At 39.2% G+C, this 17,797-nt stretch overlaps 2 protein-coding genes across 4 annotated transcripts; both read left to right on the forward strand.

Moving 5' to 3' along the window:
* The first annotated feature begins 2,718 nt into the window (after nt 1-2,718).
* LOC141430753 (crossover junction endonuclease EME1-like) lies at nt 2,719-8,589 on the forward strand. 3 transcript variants are annotated; one of them, XM_074091612.1, is made up of 11 exons: nt 2,719-3,076; nt 3,160-3,240; nt 3,619-3,798; nt 4,536-4,672; nt 5,195-5,368; nt 5,590-5,762; nt 6,526-6,599; nt 7,682-7,787; nt 7,990-8,072; nt 8,145-8,257; nt 8,420-8,589. In XM_074091612.1, exons 1-11 carry the CDS (start codon nt 3,001-3,003, stop codon nt 8,573-8,575), a joined length of 1,353 nt encoding a protein of 450 aa, XP_073947713.1. In that variant the 5' UTR covers nt 2,719-3,000; the 3' UTR covers nt 8,576-8,589. The 3 variants fall into 3 exon arrangements, with proteins under 3 accessions (XP_073947713.1, XP_073947714.1, XP_073947715.1); XM_074091613.1 differs by having other exon boundaries at nt 4,539-4,672; XM_074091614.1 differs by lacking the exon at nt 8,420-8,589 and having other exon boundaries at nt 7,990-8,049; nt 8,145-8,215.
* A 216-nt stretch (nt 8,590-8,805) lies between these two features.
* On the forward strand, nt 8,806-17,507 carry LOC141430893 (required for meiotic nuclear division protein 1 homolog). Its single transcript, XM_074091756.1, has 8 exons — nt 8,806-9,297; nt 10,524-10,679; nt 11,388-11,465; nt 11,564-11,641; nt 12,204-12,330; nt 12,840-12,995; nt 14,338-14,501; nt 17,035-17,507. Exons 1-8 carry the CDS (start codon nt 8,927-8,929, stop codon nt 17,123-17,125), a joined length of 1,221 nt encoding a protein of 406 aa, XP_073947857.1. The 5' UTR covers nt 8,806-8,926; the 3' UTR covers nt 17,126-17,507.
* The last annotated feature ends 290 nt before the right edge of the window (nt 17,508-17,797 follow it).

Consider the following 17,797-nt stretch of genomic DNA (forward strand, 5'->3'; position numbering starts at 1 on the left):
AATTGATCGCGTGGGTGCGGGCAACGACCCTCCGCTCTCGAGGACAAAGAGCGACTGGAGGGCCAGGGACGGGACGACCCTCCGACATAGAGTAAACAAAGTGGGATAGCTGGGAGAGGTGCAGTTTACTTTATGCTAGAACAAATAGTTTTGGAAAGTTGAGTTGACAGTACCTAGAATGAGTTATGGTTATGTTTACCCTGTGGTAGAGGTGACAAAGTTTTGTGTTTCGATTTTCATTATGTGATGAGGTGTAAGATTCTCTTAGTCATCTTCAACGTCAGCCTTTAGTACTTTCGTCCCACTGCTGGGCTTCATCTTCCTTTTACTTTTTTCTGTAACTGTGTGTGAACTTTTACAGAGGGAATGATAAATATTAAGGAAATTCTGGGATAATATTATAAGAGGCACTTCTGGATATTTGTGACTAGTGTATTTTTAGAAATGTGCACATGAAACAATGTCCTCTTCGAAATTATACGTCAAGGCCTTTTTTAATTTATCACAACATACCTTGTAATATAAAACGGGCACATCGTTTGACACTTGGAAAATTATTCTCAGTGAGGATCTCTGTTTGAAGGTAGAAAGCTCACTCAACTGCTTACATTCTTTGACAAAGCTCTTTCATACCTCATAAAAGTTGGAATTGCGAAAAGCTCAATTTCAGAAGCTCTTTTGAAGGAACGAATCAATAGAATTATGACCGCGGCAATTTAATGAATCAGTTCCCACAGTCCCTTTATACGTCAAGAACGTTTAATACGCCTGAATTTCAGAAAGTTCAATTTTTGTTCTGGAGTTGAGGAAACCGTTTTAGTTTGTCGCTTTTGACAGCCAATCCTACTCTTTGAAAACTTCAAGAAACTTGACTGCAACATTGATTGGTATGTAGGTATGTACTGAATTGAAAAATTGACGCTAACTTTTCATAAATAATAGGATAGCTTTTATACCGAAAAAAAACTAAGGCTCACGGTACCAGACAAAGTCGCGGGCAACAGCTATTTTGTTATATAAGTACACCAATACGGAACCCTAAAAAAACTTCAAATTGCAAAAAGAGGTTTAAAAGAATTAATAATGAATCAATCGTGTCAGTTTTATTTCTTTTAAAATATGCGTTTTGACGTACTCGTTTGAATTGTAAATTTTGTTTCGTTCACTGCAAGGTAGCATTTACGATGACATTACACAATATTAGCGCGAGAAAGATATAACATAATTGCTCTCCGAATGACTAATGACTATTTATTAACACCAGCAACTAACTAATAAAATACAAACGATGGCCAAAGTAGTTTTCCCCATGGCCTCTCACAGGGTTGTGGATTCCAGTCCGGGTTTGTTTGCACCTTTGACTTTTCTAATGGTATGTGTGAAACCATAATGGGAATTTACCATGAGCTTTTCGGTAAAGGAAGAAATCGTGAGGAAATCTATACACACCTGCAAAGCAAATCAATAGTGTTAAAGTTCCCAATGCGCACCGGGGCCGCGTGAGAACTGTAGCACAAGCCCTCTAATTCTGAGGGGAGGGACGTACAAAAGCCGGGGATGATGATAGATAATGATGCGTATTAAGTCTGATAACTGAACTATTTTGGAACCTGACTTTCGAAACCAAGACTGGTTTTGCTAGTTACGCTTGCACCCATGAAAAGCCCAGACTAACGATCTTGACTGGGTCGCGTTCGACAAATACGTCTGGGAGGACCTCATTTACATTTTAACAATAAAATGCACTCTTTATTGTACACCAATAGTAAACGATACAGAAAACAGGTACACAGAAAGAAAATGACCAGTAAGTAAACGAAACTAAGACTAAGTTAGACCTACTAAAGTTGCTAACAACCACGAGATTTACTTATGTTGTATTCATAAACCAATGAAAATTTACAGCATTCGTACCAATGCGCTGCAAATTTCAAAACAATATTTGATATTTTACTATCGTATTAACATAATTAATCGAAAATACGCTTGTGGTTAAATATTTTTTAAACCCACGCGCCACAACAAAAACAAAAGCACATCGGCACACTGTTTTACATTAAATTCGTGCCTTCGCTAAATTAAAAAGTTTATGTGTCATTATTCACAACTTATAACGGCTTACGATATATTTAGATTAAAACCTTGTACAGTTTGTTGTAAGGTTGGAAATGGATTGAAGGGACAGGGGTTCCCTTCTCTGAAAGCAAAAGCGCTGAGTGGTGGAGGCATGATTTATGGGATGGGTTATGGGAAATCAATAGCAGGCCTTTGTAGCACTGTCAAATCAGGCCTTTTTATCGCTTCATGTCCCTTTTTTATGACGGTTCGAGGAGTGACGGATGTTTTGTCGATTCGGGTCAAATGAGACGTTTACGTGTCATTTATTGCTGACAAATTATATCCAATATTAATATTTTACTAAAAGGATAGTTTTCATACCTACAATTTTTGTATAGGTTTTTTGTTTGTTATTTTTGTATTATATAAGGATTTTTTATTAAATACTGGCAGAGACTAACGAAATTTATGTTTATTTTCGGTGTAACTCAAGAAATCATCATTTAAAAATATTTTTTGTTTAAATATACGTTTAAAAGTAAACCTAGCAGACTGTACTTTTGCACTTCTTTCGGGGTAAAAAAACTTTCTTCCTTGCAACACATACAGCTGTCACTGAACTGAAGTGTCATTTTGACATTTCAGGCGTGCGTAGCGTACCGTACGCGACAGTACGCGTACTCCATTTAGGCAGAAATTTTTAGGTTCATTTTTAAAATGTTACTTGAACTTTGCTATACGAAAGTAAACATTATAGTAATAGTTTTTAAGTGGTTTCTCAAACTCAAGCTATAGAAACTAATGCATGTTTGGTTTCGAAATTCAATGCATTTTATAATTTTGAATTCCCGCTCGTATCACAACAACCACTAACTAATGAAACCGTGTGCCATTGATTGAGTTGAGTTAAATATTGTTGTGATCTAAAGTTTAGTTATTTATATGTTAAATATGAGTATAAGCAATATAAGTATTTCATCAGATGATAGTGAAACTTTAAGCGATTATAGTAACCAAAGTAAGTGAAACTATTTTCTAAACGATCACATTTTTAATTATGAATTATGATTTTGTAACTTAATTCTATTTCGATTTCCCAAGGAGAATTCAATATTTTGCGACCAGACGATGCGGAAGCGTGCGTGGACTTAACACAAGAATATGTGGACCAGTATGAACCAAGTGAGTATACTTATTTGTACAAAAATTCCCTTTTAGAAACAGACATAGAAGTCTTTAGAGGCACAAAATTTGCATTGAAAAACATTTTTCGTTTTTTTATTTCACTTGTCTTATCATTGTTATTTATAAAGCCATGTATGAGTTGTGGTGATTAAAATATACTCAGCAGCACAAAATTTGGCCCACTACATACGAAATTACCTTTTTTGCATACATTTGAGGGCCAGATTTTTTGCCGCTCAGTATATTATATCTATCTATCTAACAGTCTTTTCAAATTTTACAAATAAATAAATAAAATTGTAAAAGGTAGCCTTAAATATTGCACCAAACCAAACCTTAGCGTATGAGGGTTTAACATAATAATTTGCTTTTTAGGTGCCTCTCCAACCTATGAAACAGAAGATGATATATTACCAGCAGTCCAGCTCAGTGGAACGCAGGTGGCAACACTGGGAAGCTCCCGAGGAGTGTCAGCCACCTCAGTCAGCTCAGCAGCTACTTCTAGCTCAGGATATGGAGGGTCAGGGAGTGTTGCTAGCAGGCGGAGAAGCGTTGGTTGGTTTTTAAAATGAATATGTACCTAAAATGAAAATGTACCATTTAACTTCTTGCGTCTCAACTTTTTTTGACAGATTTGAGACCTAGACATGGGTCAGGTTTGTTATTTTGGATATTATTATTATTATTATATAAATTATCAGGCAGGCAGTTGCAAGCAACTGATAGGTGCCTGTATCTAGCTGTTCCTTGGTCAAGTATTCTTTGTATTGTTAATGTGTTGGTCGAGCCGGTTCTTAAATTGGTTCACATTCAGTGCTGAGACTACATGTTCTGGTAGTTTGTTCCATGTCTTGACCACTCTGTTACACAAGAAATGTTTAAGAGGATTGTTGTGCGAGTAGATAGCTTACATTGGTGGCCGCGCAGACGTGTGTTGTTACTAAGATTAAACAAGTCATGGAACTCCTGCAGGTCGTAATACCCGGTAAGGATTTTGTAGGTCTCTATTAGATCGCCACGCTGTCTGCTGCTGCTGATATTATTTCAAAATTCTTTTAATCATTTATTCAATGAACAATTTGTGCTTTTTATAAAGTGCATTTGCAAGTGGCTGTTTGATATAGTGTTCATTTGCATTAAATATGCGAGATGTGAGAATAAAATGCATACATATGAACTATGAATTTAAAAAAATCTTTTTTCTATATTAGATTGATACATATCTATACTACGTCAGTCTTGTTCAAAGACAAAGTCTTGCAACAATTCTGTGATTCCAATGTGATTTTCAGAAGAAGATAAAAGCAAGAAGAAGAAGGCAGCAGCTGAAGCAAAATTGGCCAAGAAGCAGAAGTTAGCAGAAGACCGATTGGCTCGGCAAGCAGTTGCTGAAATGAACAAGGTTTACAAACCTGGAGAATGCATGAAGGTATTCTTAAAAAAGTAATGGTCTTGACTGACTGACTTATCTGCATTAGCAGTGTTTGGCTGAAATCATTGAACCTAGAAAGCTGAAATTTCGATAGAAATAATAATGCATTTCACAAAATTGTAATTTGATCAGAAGTTATATAAATAAGGTAAAGCCATATGCGCAAGCTACTTGATAACAAGGCGGCTTAACCAACCAAATATACAGGAATTATAGGTTCATACCCTGGTTCGCACCTTCTCGTGTATTTATGTGCAAAATTTTGTCTGAAATTTACCTCATAGTGATGAGACAACCTGCGCACACTTATAAGCAATTCAATGGTCTGCAACTGCAACCCATGTCCTCTCATTCCGAGAGGAGACCTGTGCTCAGCAGTGAAACATATACATATACTGAAGCTGATACCTTTGAAGACTAGCACAAATAGAGAAGAGGCTAGTGCCGCTCGGGGCCCCGCCCTCATAACCAGGGCTAGGTGAAGTCTATAGTCGCGTTATATTTCTTTTATTATTACAGTATATGCAAATAGAGCTGCACCCGTCTCTCCTGGGCCAATGGTACTGCGCAGACTTGGAACGCGAGGCGGCGGCGTGCGGCGCGCGCGTGGCGCCCACGCCTGACCTGTGTGACCCCGCGCTCGTCCTGTGGAGCCGCCGGACTCCCCGGGGACTCACCGAGATCCAGGGACAGGTGAGACAGCTTCAGGGCCTACGGGTTGGTTAGATCAATTTACCAGAATCGATAATTCTTAGTAGCGAAATTTCCATTCGCAAATGCTCTTTTTTCCACTGTAGTTTTTCACAGAAAGTTATTTTCGTTTCTATTCGTCCATGAATAACACATTCCTCGCACGTCTCTGGTTGAAACGCTGCCTAAGATTGAGTCGCAGCAAACTCTGTTGTCCCCGCTAGATGGCGCTGTCCCCGTCGGTCCAGCGGTGCGCGCGCGCGCTGTACGTGTGCGCATGCGACGCGGCGGCGCCGCTGGTGCGCGCGCGCAGCCTGGCCGCGACCATCGCTCACGCTAAGGTGTTGGCCGGCTGCCCGCTCACGCTCGTCGTGCACGGCGTTAAGGATTACTTCAAGTTAGTATGACCGGGAGCGATGTGGTAATTTTGCGACTTGGACATTGTGATATGGACTTGATGAAATGAGGGCCATTTACGATTCTGACATTATGAAACGTTGACTAGCAGCGATGTAGTCATTTTGCGACTCGGACATTATGAGATGTTGACTAGATGAGATGAAGTCATTTTGCGAGTCGGTCATTTTGAGATGTAGACTATGAGCGATGTGGTCATTTTGCGATCTAGTCATTCTACTAATGACCCCAAGCTTTGCTTAGTTTGGGACTAGGTCAATTGGTGTCAAGTGTCCCATGATATTTATTTATTTATTTATTTGATACATGATACGCGACGGCGACAGGACATAGTCTCATACTTTTCGATACAAAGAATTTTTTCATCACTTAAGCTCTGAAAGTAGGTTGCATTTAACTTGTAATCCGTGTTGTAAATTCGATTTACATCTTTAGGGATGTAAGTAAATTGTCCCATGATATTTATTTATTTGAAATAGAGAAGTGTGAATAAGGGGCGAAAATGATGCGCGCTGTGGGCGTTGGCCTTGTCCGATTTTATACAGAAGGTTATTAGAAGCTGCAGGGCTACTACGAAACTCGAAACTCGAAGTTCGTGTCGTACCGTCCCTCTCGCTCTCGTATTAAATAGTATAAGTGTCAGAGGGACCGCACGACACGAACTCAGAGTTTCGGGTTTCGTAGTAGCCCTGGAGTTGTTTTAAAGTCACGTTTTTAAAAGACATACACTTCTTTTGTTACAGATCGTCAAACCGTAGGACCGTCAATAGCAGTCGGGATGTCATCACCGAGATAGAACTTGAGATGGCTTTAACAGGTGATATACATATAGGGTGTGCTTTCTTAGACCATGTAAAAAACTACGTAAGTGTATCCGTGAGGCCCTGCCAAACTAGAAACATACACGCAATGTAGTAGAGGAAATTAACCTATTAATAAAGGAGCGGCCACACCGCTGCTTAAAAAACGGTGACGGTGCGGAATCGCAGTGACGCATCGTATGCGCACCGTTTTTATCGCATGCCCTCCACACCGCTGCTTAAAATACGGAATCGCAGTGACGTGCCGTAAACGTCAGGACTTTACCGAACAAAACACGTGACGTTTACGGCACGTCACTGCGATTCCGCACCGTTTGCGTATTTTAAGCAGCGGTGTGGAAAGCGTGCAAAAAAAAAAACGGTGCGCATACGATGCGTCACTGCGATTCCGTACCGTCACCGTTTTTTTGTAGCGGTATGGCCGCTTCTTAATATTGGTCATTGTATGACATTAGACCTATAATCAACCATTTTTTGATAAAATTAATTTGATGTTAACACAGATAACGGATGTTCATTTATAGAAGATCCAGTCATGATTTCCATTATACTATCGTATGAAGATAGACGTGACATTATGAAAATCTAATAGTCTATTAAAAATATTTTATATATACAATACACTTGTTGGTTATTAGAATCTTAAAATATGTTTGTAAACATATTACAGGGAAGCCGTGATGGCTGAGTGGTTTGACCTATGGCCTCTCAAGCAGAGGATCTTGGGTTCAAACCTCGGCTCGCACATCTGAGTTTTTCGAAATTCATGTGCGGAATTAGATTTGAAATTTACCACGAGCTTTACGGTGAAGGAAAACATCGTGAGTGCACAAACCTGCGAAGCAATTCAATGGTGTGTGTGAAGTTCCCAATCCGCACTGGGCCCGTGTGGGAACTACTGCCCAAGCCCTCTCATTCTGAGGGGAGGCCTGTGCCCTGCAGTGGGACGTATATAGGCTGGGATGATGATGATGATGAAACATATTGCAAGTTCAGTGCTATTACATTATGTATTTGTGCATTACCACCCATGTATTTCTAAATGTATGTATTTTTCATTTGAACTGCGTTGTTTTAGATCTCATAGTGAGCGCGGGCTGCGATACTGCTATAGTAAATACTCCGAATGAACTGGCGTTACTCGTCATGCAGTTTACGAAGGCTATTGCCGAAGAACCACATAAGTAAGCATTATTTTGTACCCACAAACATTAATTTTAAATATTACTTGTATGTATTCCCTAAGTCTGACGTAGGTAGATATTAAGTATGGGACTACCTCTATGAAATAATTTTAATTTCTATGAATTTATTTAATACACAGACTAGAAACGACAAGTCGTCAAAAAAATTGGCATTCAAATTTTTTTAATTTTTTTTTGGCAGGAAAATAAAACGTAATTTTGACGAGAAAGCAGAATTTTATATGAGAGGGGACAACAAAAAGTGTGTACCTATGGATAAAGATGGTAAACTATCTATTAATTTTTTTTTTTTCATCTTACAAAATTTGGTTCTCATTGAAGTGATTTTTTCTTCAGGTAATGGGGCAAGTAGATTATGGCAACAGATGATTGCAGTGCTGCCTGGGTCTAGTCTAGAAACTTCTAGATCTATCTGCGGACAGTATAAATCGCCGCTTGCTCTTTTCACCGTAAGTAATTTTAAACTGCGACTGAAGAAGTTTGAGTTGAGTCCATCGTGTCTTTGATCGTGTCGTTTCAAAAAAAAAAAATAACCTTAATGTTGCCACATTAAGAAATCATAGTAGAAATGGAAGATTTTCCTACTATTGTTAAATTACTGGTTGTTATAGGAGTTACAATCGTCTGACGGAGCAAATAAATTAGCTGAGCTTGGAGTTTCGAGAACGGGAGTACCTGGAGCTAAATCGCGTCGCCTTGGACCAGAATTTGCTAGGAAATTACGCACTTTATTCACCACTGAAGATGGAGATGTACTACTGGATTGATTATGGGACCAGTTTTTTCTATAATCATGTGATATAATTATTAAAGAAGTTATTTTTAAAATTGCTGTGTTTTAATAATAACAAGAATTCGTTTATTTATCAGAAACAAAATTGTTCCATTGACAAAATTGATTGGTTTGCTGAATGCGTAAATTTTCTGGGAACTTGGTGTTGTATAATGCATGGGCGCCTTTATATATTGAAAATATCCGGCAGCTGGTAACCCTTTATGTTTTATGTCAAATAGTTGGAATGGAAACTCCAAAATAGGGATACAATATAACATAACCACAATTTTATTAATAAATCGAAATTGCATCTAGCTATTCGTAAATGTATTAAAACATCAGCATGTCTGTGTTCTTATCAAGGATTGTGCTAATTTCTGCCCGAAGCGCGTTTACAAAAAATATAGCGATCAAAACACTGTCAGAATTCGCGCTTACGAGAAATAACAATTTTCGATGTAATAGTGGTTTATGCCTTCTATCTCGTCAAATAGCATGTAGGGGATACAGTACAGATTCAATTCAGCCGGTGGTAGCATTAGAAAATGCTTCAAGTCCCGTTAAAAAGAAGACTGTTTATAAGAAGGCGGTACTTGAAGATGTTAGCAAGAAAGAGGGTCATTACTTGACTCTGGCGTACGCGACGGCCAATTCCTATGACTTGAAGAGTCTGAAAGAAGCGCTGCTGCAGCAGAAGCTGTACGAACCGGGAACGTAAGATTTTGTTTGTTACTCAATGATTTCACAATGTTGAATCATGATCATGTTTCCATGAGGCTGACAGTCACATTTGGTGTGCTAAAGCCTTGATCTAAGATAAAAAAAAAATATATGGATGAGAGAATTGTGTTTTGACAAGTCATAATAAGTATGTTAGTTGATTGGTGGTGCCATGTGTTGGTCCCTCTTACAGATTTGTTCTCAAATGTCCCTATACAAACAAGAAATCTCCAATTTCTCATAGATAATATGGCAACACAAAAAAGTGAATTTGAAAAATCAAATGACCAATAGCATCTAATACACCAGTGGTAGTCAAACCTTTTGTGCGTCGGAACACTTGATTTGAATTAGTAAATATTTGCTGGAGTCCTAAAATAGCCAAAAACAATAAATTTACCTTATCTTAAATAGAACATCATAAGTTCATAAGTATTTACTTTAATTATGGCCAGTACTTTTGCGGAATTCATGTACTCTGGGTTAGATTAAATTTCATTTATTTATAAATTTTTGATATCACACATTATGTTTATTGTTTTGTTTACATAGTTCTGTTGTTAAACTTCTGATATTTGATTTTATTTTGACATTATGTTAGCCTGTAAAAGTTTGAAACACAGGAATACTGTTCTGGCACAGATTTTGAGAATAAATAACAACTTTTTTGGGTAATTATATAAAAGTACCCTATGTTAAGTGGTGATCTAAACTAACAACAAAAATTGACAAACCACTGGTGTGCACAGAGTCTGACGGGTTATCCTGTAAATATCATTTTTAGTATTACTAAGACTCCACTGTCCGTCCGTCCATCTGTCTGTCTGTCACCAGGCTATATCTCATGAACCGTGAAAACTAGACAGTTGAAATTTTCACAGATTATGTATTACTAGAAACAGAATAAAATAAATATTTAAGGGGGGCTCCCAAAAAACAAACGTGTTTTTTTTGCCAGTTTTTGCTCGATAATATTAACGGCAACAGGTAGATATTTGAAATGTTATATTCATTGAAAATTTAGTTGTATATTTACTTTAAAAATAAATAATTTAATTAAAAATAAAATAAATATTTAAGGGGGGCTCCCATTCAACAACGTGTTTTTTTGCTAATGTCTAATGTTCTATAGATAATGGTACGGAACCCTTCGTGCGCGAGTCCGACTCGCACTTGGACGTTTTTTTTTAAATAAATTATCTTGTACCTTCTAATTTTAGGTTAAAAGCCCAGGACATAGGCGACGTGGTGATCGCCAACCCGGTGTACAGTGTGGGCTCCGAGCCGCGCGAGATCATCTTCTTCCGCGAGGGCGCCGTCGTCTTCTGGAACTGCACCGAGTTGGAAGCCAGCAATGTGCTGGATTTTGTGAGACGGTGGGCCTATTCTGTTTATATTAAGGAATTACTATATAATACTGACTGCCACCAGTCACATAACATTTTGATAAAGTGGGTGTGTAGCATGTGTATAACAAATTCTGGTAGCATAATAAACATTTAGCATAACAACAAAGTGAAAAGCATAACATTTTAGGTACCATCAGCCAAGTAAGTGGTTTACCACCCCAAAGTTGATAATCATTTGCACGTCATAAAACAATAATGCCAATAGATGTGTCCGTCAACTTGAAAGTTCGACTTTAGAAAGTGCGACATATTCATTTCGTAGGAACTTGTTTAAAAATTGATAGACCACTTATTTGGCTGATGGTACAGTCAAGGCAAAGATATCGACACGGCCAAAGTTGCAAAAATATATATACACGGCCTTAATGAAGTGCATAAAGACGTGTATACATATTTTTGCAACTTTGGCTGTGTCGATATCTTTGCCCTTGACTGTACATAACACTCAAGCATAACAACTTTTGCCATAATGTTCATAAGGGATAATGCCATTTTGTGTAATGAGACATATGGGGGTAATGGCTATGTGGCAAAGACCTAAGCCCCTCTCTGCCCTCATGACCAAGCATGGTATTTTAAAAACCCCCCTCCTCCGTCTTAATGGTTTATGTATTGCAACCCCTTGCATTAGATATTCTGGATGCAATGGTGACACTTAATTCTGAATTGTTTCAGGTATGAGGTAGAGAGTTACCCTCGGGATGTTATTGAAAGAGAGCGAGAAATTATGACTTATGTATACCAGCCTAATGCGTAAGTAAGAACATTCTTTGTCAATTAATGATCTGTTAATTATGTGAGTTTACGAGTGCAATGGTAATTATTTTATACCAGTTATTTCTTGATTTCAGTAAAAAGTGTTACCTACAGGAGTCATGTTTCGTAATGGCACAAGACAGGGACAATTCGCTGGAGAGATACACTTTCAGGTATATATTATATTCACTTATTTTCATTAAGTAGTAGATCTGTGAGATGTGGGTGTGGGTCTAACATCTGGTAGCATGATGAACAGTTTTTTTTTTATTCGACTGGATGGCAAACAAGCAAGTTGGTCTCCTGATGGTAAGAGATTACCACCGCCCATAAACATCTGCAACACCAGGGGTATTGCAGATGCGTTGCCAACCTAGAGGCCTAAGATGGGATACCTCAAGTGCCAGTAATTTCACCGGCTGTCTTACTCTCCCAACGAAACACAACAGTGTAAGCACTGCTGCTTTACGGCAGGATTAGCGAGCAAGATGGTGGTAGCAATCCGGGCGGACCTTGCACAAGGTCCTACCACCACCACCTGCAATATTTGCTGCTGTACTTGTGTTGCTTTGAAGATGAGCTCTAGTTGATAGATGGGGTTTGTGTGTAATTTGTGTGTGTTCTTACAGTGTGGAGGTGGAGGAACTGCATGAACTGAACACACATTTCTTGTATAAACGTAGTTATGTAAGCAATTGGTTCAGTTCCTTGAATATATGTGTGTTGTGGTTGCAGCCACGCGATGGCCCAGTCGGCGCGGCTGGGCGCGTGGGAGGCGCGCCTCGAAGCCCTGGCGGCCGCGGCGCGCGCGCACTCCGCGCTCATGGAGCGCGACGGACACGCGCACCTCGACAAGAAGGAGGTAGGGCTCCGGCGCGGCGACCTGTGTAATGTTGCAGTAACATGTAGGGAGGGTAGTAAGTTGTGGAAGGCTGGGAAACTTCCCTGTGGGTCACAATGTTGCAGTAAGATCTAGGAGAGAACCATCCTTGTGGTGGACAATGCTGCAGTAAGATATAGGAGGTGGGGAAACATCGCTGTGGTATATAATGTTGCTGTAAGATGTAGGGTGTAGGGAACCATTCCTGTGGGTCACAATGTTGCATTAAGATGTAGGGGGCAGTGTGGTTGGTGTGCAACTGTGTAACTGTGTTGCAACTGTGTGCGGTTCCTGCCACGGGAAGTTTTGGTGATTTTTCAATCCAAGGGGTATTACAGGATATGAAATTATTCAAAATGCATATTTTGAACAGACTTCAAAGAAAGACGAGATTACCATACGGTTCTAGACGGAGACGGTGGAGGTTCGGTTGGAGACGATTTACCTTAAGTAAGTTCTCGTTGACGTTTTTGATAGCCAATACTTCTCAGGTGGTCCGCAAGTTAGGCGAGTTGTTCTCCCTCCGTCACCGGATCAACGTGGAATCCGACCTCTTGGACACTCCTGACATCTATTGGGAAGAGGAGCAACTAGAGAGGCTGTACTCGAGCACTGTGGCATACTTCACCATACCAAGGAGGACCAGGGTGAGTGACTTAGCAATCATCATCATCATATCAGCTGTAGGACGTCCACTGTTGAACATAGGTGTCCCCCATTGTCTTTAGCAATCCTGCTAGTTAGTTAATCCTGATAGTTATACAATTTAGATTTGGCCAGTCACTACGCACATTGAGCGCATTTGAGAAAGACTATGAATGTTCGTTAATGTTTTTTGAATATTTTTGCAAAGAATGACGGTACCTTCACTTATGGGGAACGGATTTGCAATCGGCCGGGCTGTGTTCCCACCCAATCTTTAATCAGTAATGTTTCTTTTATTTCTGCACTGTTTTTATAGTTTATCGAGAGTTATTGTAATGCATCACAATATCATTATTATTGAAATTATTGTAAATATTACACTACAATCATGGCCTGACTTGTTGAGGTTTAACTGTTTCGAAAATGGTTAAACTGATCGAGTGTTGCCATATATGCTTCCGGATTGAAAGTTTCTTTGCGAACTTCTTTCTGCTGGCGTTCGTGTCGTCATAGTGTGTTGTTTATATGTTTTAGTTTTTAAATGGGTCCCACTGAAAAACAGCGTTGCGGCTTGCCGTAACATTATGCTGAGTGGGGCCCACTTTATACTATTGGATGTTATTTTTATTCTTTCCATCTAATGTATTTTTATGTGTATCGAATATGTGTAAAGAAATGTTTCTCTCTCTCTCTCTCTCTCTCTCTCTAGTTAGTTAATCCTGTTAGTTTTAGCCCGAGCAAAGCTCGGTCGCGTAGGTACTATAATACATACGAAAGTTTGTTGTAAGTACACACTTTGCACACATGTCTGTACGCCCTCCTTCACGCTAAAACGGCCTACCATGGTACAGTACCCGGCTATAAGGATTGCACATCGGTCTTTGGAAAGAGACTCGGCTAATTTCGGCTTCGTAGAGCTTTGTCACACACTACTTATGTGACGGTTGTCAGTCGTTGTACAGGTGCAATAGAGTATGGACGCATTTAGATGAAAATGTATAATAAAGAGTTGTTGAAACACTCCAAAACTTTAAATTGTACGATGGCGTCTTTAGGAAAAAGATGGAACTATCCTTATTCTAGTAGTTGCAACAGCTCTCTATAGATATCCGAAGTTTACATGTCATTAATTTGACGTAAACTAATTAAGTCCATAAGTACGGTGATTGATGGACGGTCGCCAGTGTTCGGAAATCTTCGTGAATTTGGTTGTGTTGCTCTGTGTGGTGGTGGTGATAGTTGGGTTTGATAAACGAATTCTACGCAGGCGGATTCGCGGGCAACGGCTAGTAGTTCATTATTTCTGTGATCACACTTGACCTATTCTCCCTTTTTCCCCTTCAGGTACTGAACGAGCGTCTATCCCACTGCGTGGAACTCCTCGAGCTCCTCTCCTCGTGGGCGGCAGACAGGCACCACGTGCGGCTGGAGTGGATGGTCATAGCTCTGATCTTGGCTGAAGTCTGCTTCGAGCTGCTGCACTGCTTTGAGAGATACGTGCTGGAGAGGTGAGAGGAGGCTGTGTTGGGAGAGGGTGGGGGAGGGGGACAGAGTAAGGAGGAAAGAGGAAAGGATAGTGAAAGTTGTGAGCTGAGTGAAAAGGTAGGAGGCGAGGAGGTGCAGAGGAGATTAGTGGGAGTGAGTGCAGAGAAATATAGTGGTTGGGGTGGCAGTGGGAAAGAAGGAGGTGTGAAGGGAAATGTTGGTGAAATAATGGTGGAACAGAATCAGGAGAGGCAAAGTGGAGATGAAAATAGTGGAAGGCGGGGACAGAAGGGAGTTGGGGAGGTAGACAGTGGAGGAGTTAAACTAGATAAATGGGATGATGAAGAGAAAAAGAGTTTGGCTTCGGGACGGAGTGAGAAAGAAGGCGGCGGGAAGAGAGAGGGTGTAGTAGGTCAGGGCGAGTTAGGTGAAGCGATGTATGAACGTGTGAAAATGCGGTTGTTGGAAGAATCTAGAAATAAAAAAGTGCAAAGGGAGGGCGAACTAATGGGTGTACTGGTTAAAAGAAGAGGATTAGAAGAACAAAATAATGTTATGTTAAATGATTATTTAGGCCTAAAACTTAGTGAGCGCTTCAGTAGGAAAATTTTAGCTGAAAAACAGCAATTAGTTGAGGCAGAGAAATTAGCTGAGGCAAAGTGGTTAGCTGAGGCAGAGAGGCTAGCTGAGGCAGAGAGGCTAGCTGAGGCAGAGAGGGTAGCTGAGGCAGAGAGGGTAGCTGAGGCAGAGAGGGTAGCTGAGGCAGAGAGGGTAGCTGAGGCAGAGAGGGTAGCTGAGGCAGAGAGGGTAGCTGAGGCAGAGAGGGTAGCTGAGGCAGAGAGGGTAGCTGAGGCAGAGAGGGTAGCTGAGGCAGAGAGGGTAGCTGAGGCAGAGAGGCTAGCTGAGGCAGAGAGGCTAGCTGAGGCAGGGCGGTTAGCTGAGGCAGAGCGTTTAGCTGAAATGAAACGAGTGACAGGGATAGCGCGAGTGTGGGAGTGTGCATGCGAATGGGACAGTAGTATGATGCTTGTAGGTAGGTCCAAAGCAAATTTAGGTTAATTTATTAATGCTACTAGTAAGCTTAAATGATTTGGTTTTAAGAAAAGGGGGTTTTAATTTGTATTTGTGTTGATTTATACAAATCTATTATTAACGAAAAAAAAGAAAGGGTGAAGTTAAAATGATGTTAAAAATATACGCACATTATGCAGTTAAACGTAAATGTATTTGTACTTAAATAAAAGCGATTAAATCAGAATTAAACTTTATCCAGTAGGTATATAATAATAATATAAAATACATGCCTATTGTTTTAGATTGCATTGTTTTGTATAATACTTTATTTAAGTATATTTATGACAATTGTTATTAGATAATGTTATTGTTATACTTATATTATATGTACTATGCTATTAAAGTAAAGACATTCTAAACCACCGTAGGTTTAGTGGCAATATATTTACTTTAAAATTTGTTTTTCCTAATATTCTATAACTAACGATATTTAGGTGAGTATACATATAAATATAGTTCTTCAACGATAACTAGAATAGACAAAGTTTGATATAAATTATGATAGTTTCAATTGTTGCCATTTAGATTTATGTACGCTTGTTATTCATTAAGTACTATATGAATTAAATTCAATGCACGATATTGTATTTTATTATTAAGTACTTATATGAAGCCAAATATTTATTTAATAAGTTTGCTTGTAATATTGTAGAGTAGATCTAAAATGCATTTGTTTTTTATTAAACATTTAACAATAACTGGTTTATTATTAAAATTCCTTTTAATCAAAATAGTAGTGTACTTAACAGTACGTTTGTGCGTCTGTCAGTCACAGGGTTATATCTATAGAACCGTGATAGACAGCTAAAATGATTACGTAATGTGTATTTTTTATCAACAAAATTTGGAAAACCCCTGAAATTCAAAGTTAAATATTTCAAAAACGGCTGAACCGATTTTGATAAAACATGTCTAAGAATCATCGAAAAAAAACGCATTCAAATCGGTTCACCCGTTTAAGAGCTACGGTGCCACAGACAGACACATAGCGGTCAAACTTATAACACCCCTCTTTTTTGCGTCGGCGGTTAAAAATGACTCCACACTGAGTACAATTTACTTAGAGGCAAGACTGGATTTTTATAGATACGGTTCTGCCGTATATTTTGACATTTATATAAAATACGGAACCCATAGTGCGCGATGATGACTTACACTTGGCTGGTATTTAAAATTTTGGGGTCCATATCGACTCGCATACTAATTGAAAGTCCGAATGTAATATTTGTCAGAACGATCGTTTGTCATAACTCTTATTTCTCTGAATCCAATAATTGTTCAGAATTGATATAAAACAAACCTAACCTAACCTATAGTTTTCTATAGGATGACCATTTAAAAATTTCAGAAAACTGTATGGTTTCAGTGGGAAAAAAGTTATGACAAACGATGATTCGGACAAATAATACGGTATGACTAGCGAAGAGTATGCGAACTTTGGCGCTCCCAAAATTTTGCCATGGATGATGATGATGGTTTCAGGAGTCCGAGGCCGCAGCGGCGGCGGCGGGCGCCGTTCGCCAACGAAGCTGAAGAATATATGTTCCAAGACCTTTCCATATTAGATACATAAGGATTTTAAAGTCAAATTTCCCAACATCACAATTTCATAATTTCGCCACTACACTACTTTGAAAAAATCTCGTATCTAAAATTGATATGTCAACAAAATTGAACCTTGACATAATGTTCATAAAGTTCACTCAGAAAAATTATCTATTTTGAGGTACGAGTTTTTTTTTAAATAGTGACGATATGCCGCGGTAGATTCTTGGAACCTGTCCTCTCCCAGAGGCACAAATTTGTGCCCAAAATCCTTCGATCCTGTTATCCTGGGAGATGACAGATTAAAAAATGTTATTCTATTTAAGGACTGGAGTCTAGAATAAGCTTCTTGATTTAGTATAAAATGTTTTATACCTGTTTTCCATATAAAATATATGTATAACATTATACCTAATGTTTTTTTTACTATTTTAATACAGTTGGGTCCCAGTAAGTATTGACAAATCAAAATCACGCTAATAGTAATTTCCCAGGAGAGTGAACGCGCAACCTTTCGCATTTATGTCATAAAGCGCTCGGTTATTTTATGCGATAAACGCTGCGTTGAGCGCAATGCGTTTGACGCGCATCTAATCTAACCAAGCACAATGAGGGCTATCGCGTATGAATTCGCCGCTAGAGGCGCTAGTGTAGCGTGAGGTCTCAGTATATAAAAAAGGTACTCTGTGGTGAGGTCTCC

Source organism: Choristoneura fumiferana, chromosome 9 (assembly GCF_025370935.1).
Source record: "Choristoneura fumiferana chromosome 9, NRCan_CFum_1, whole genome shotgun sequence".
In the NCBI taxonomy this organism is placed as follows: Eukaryota; Metazoa; Arthropoda; class Insecta; order Lepidoptera; family Tortricidae; genus Choristoneura; species Choristoneura fumiferana.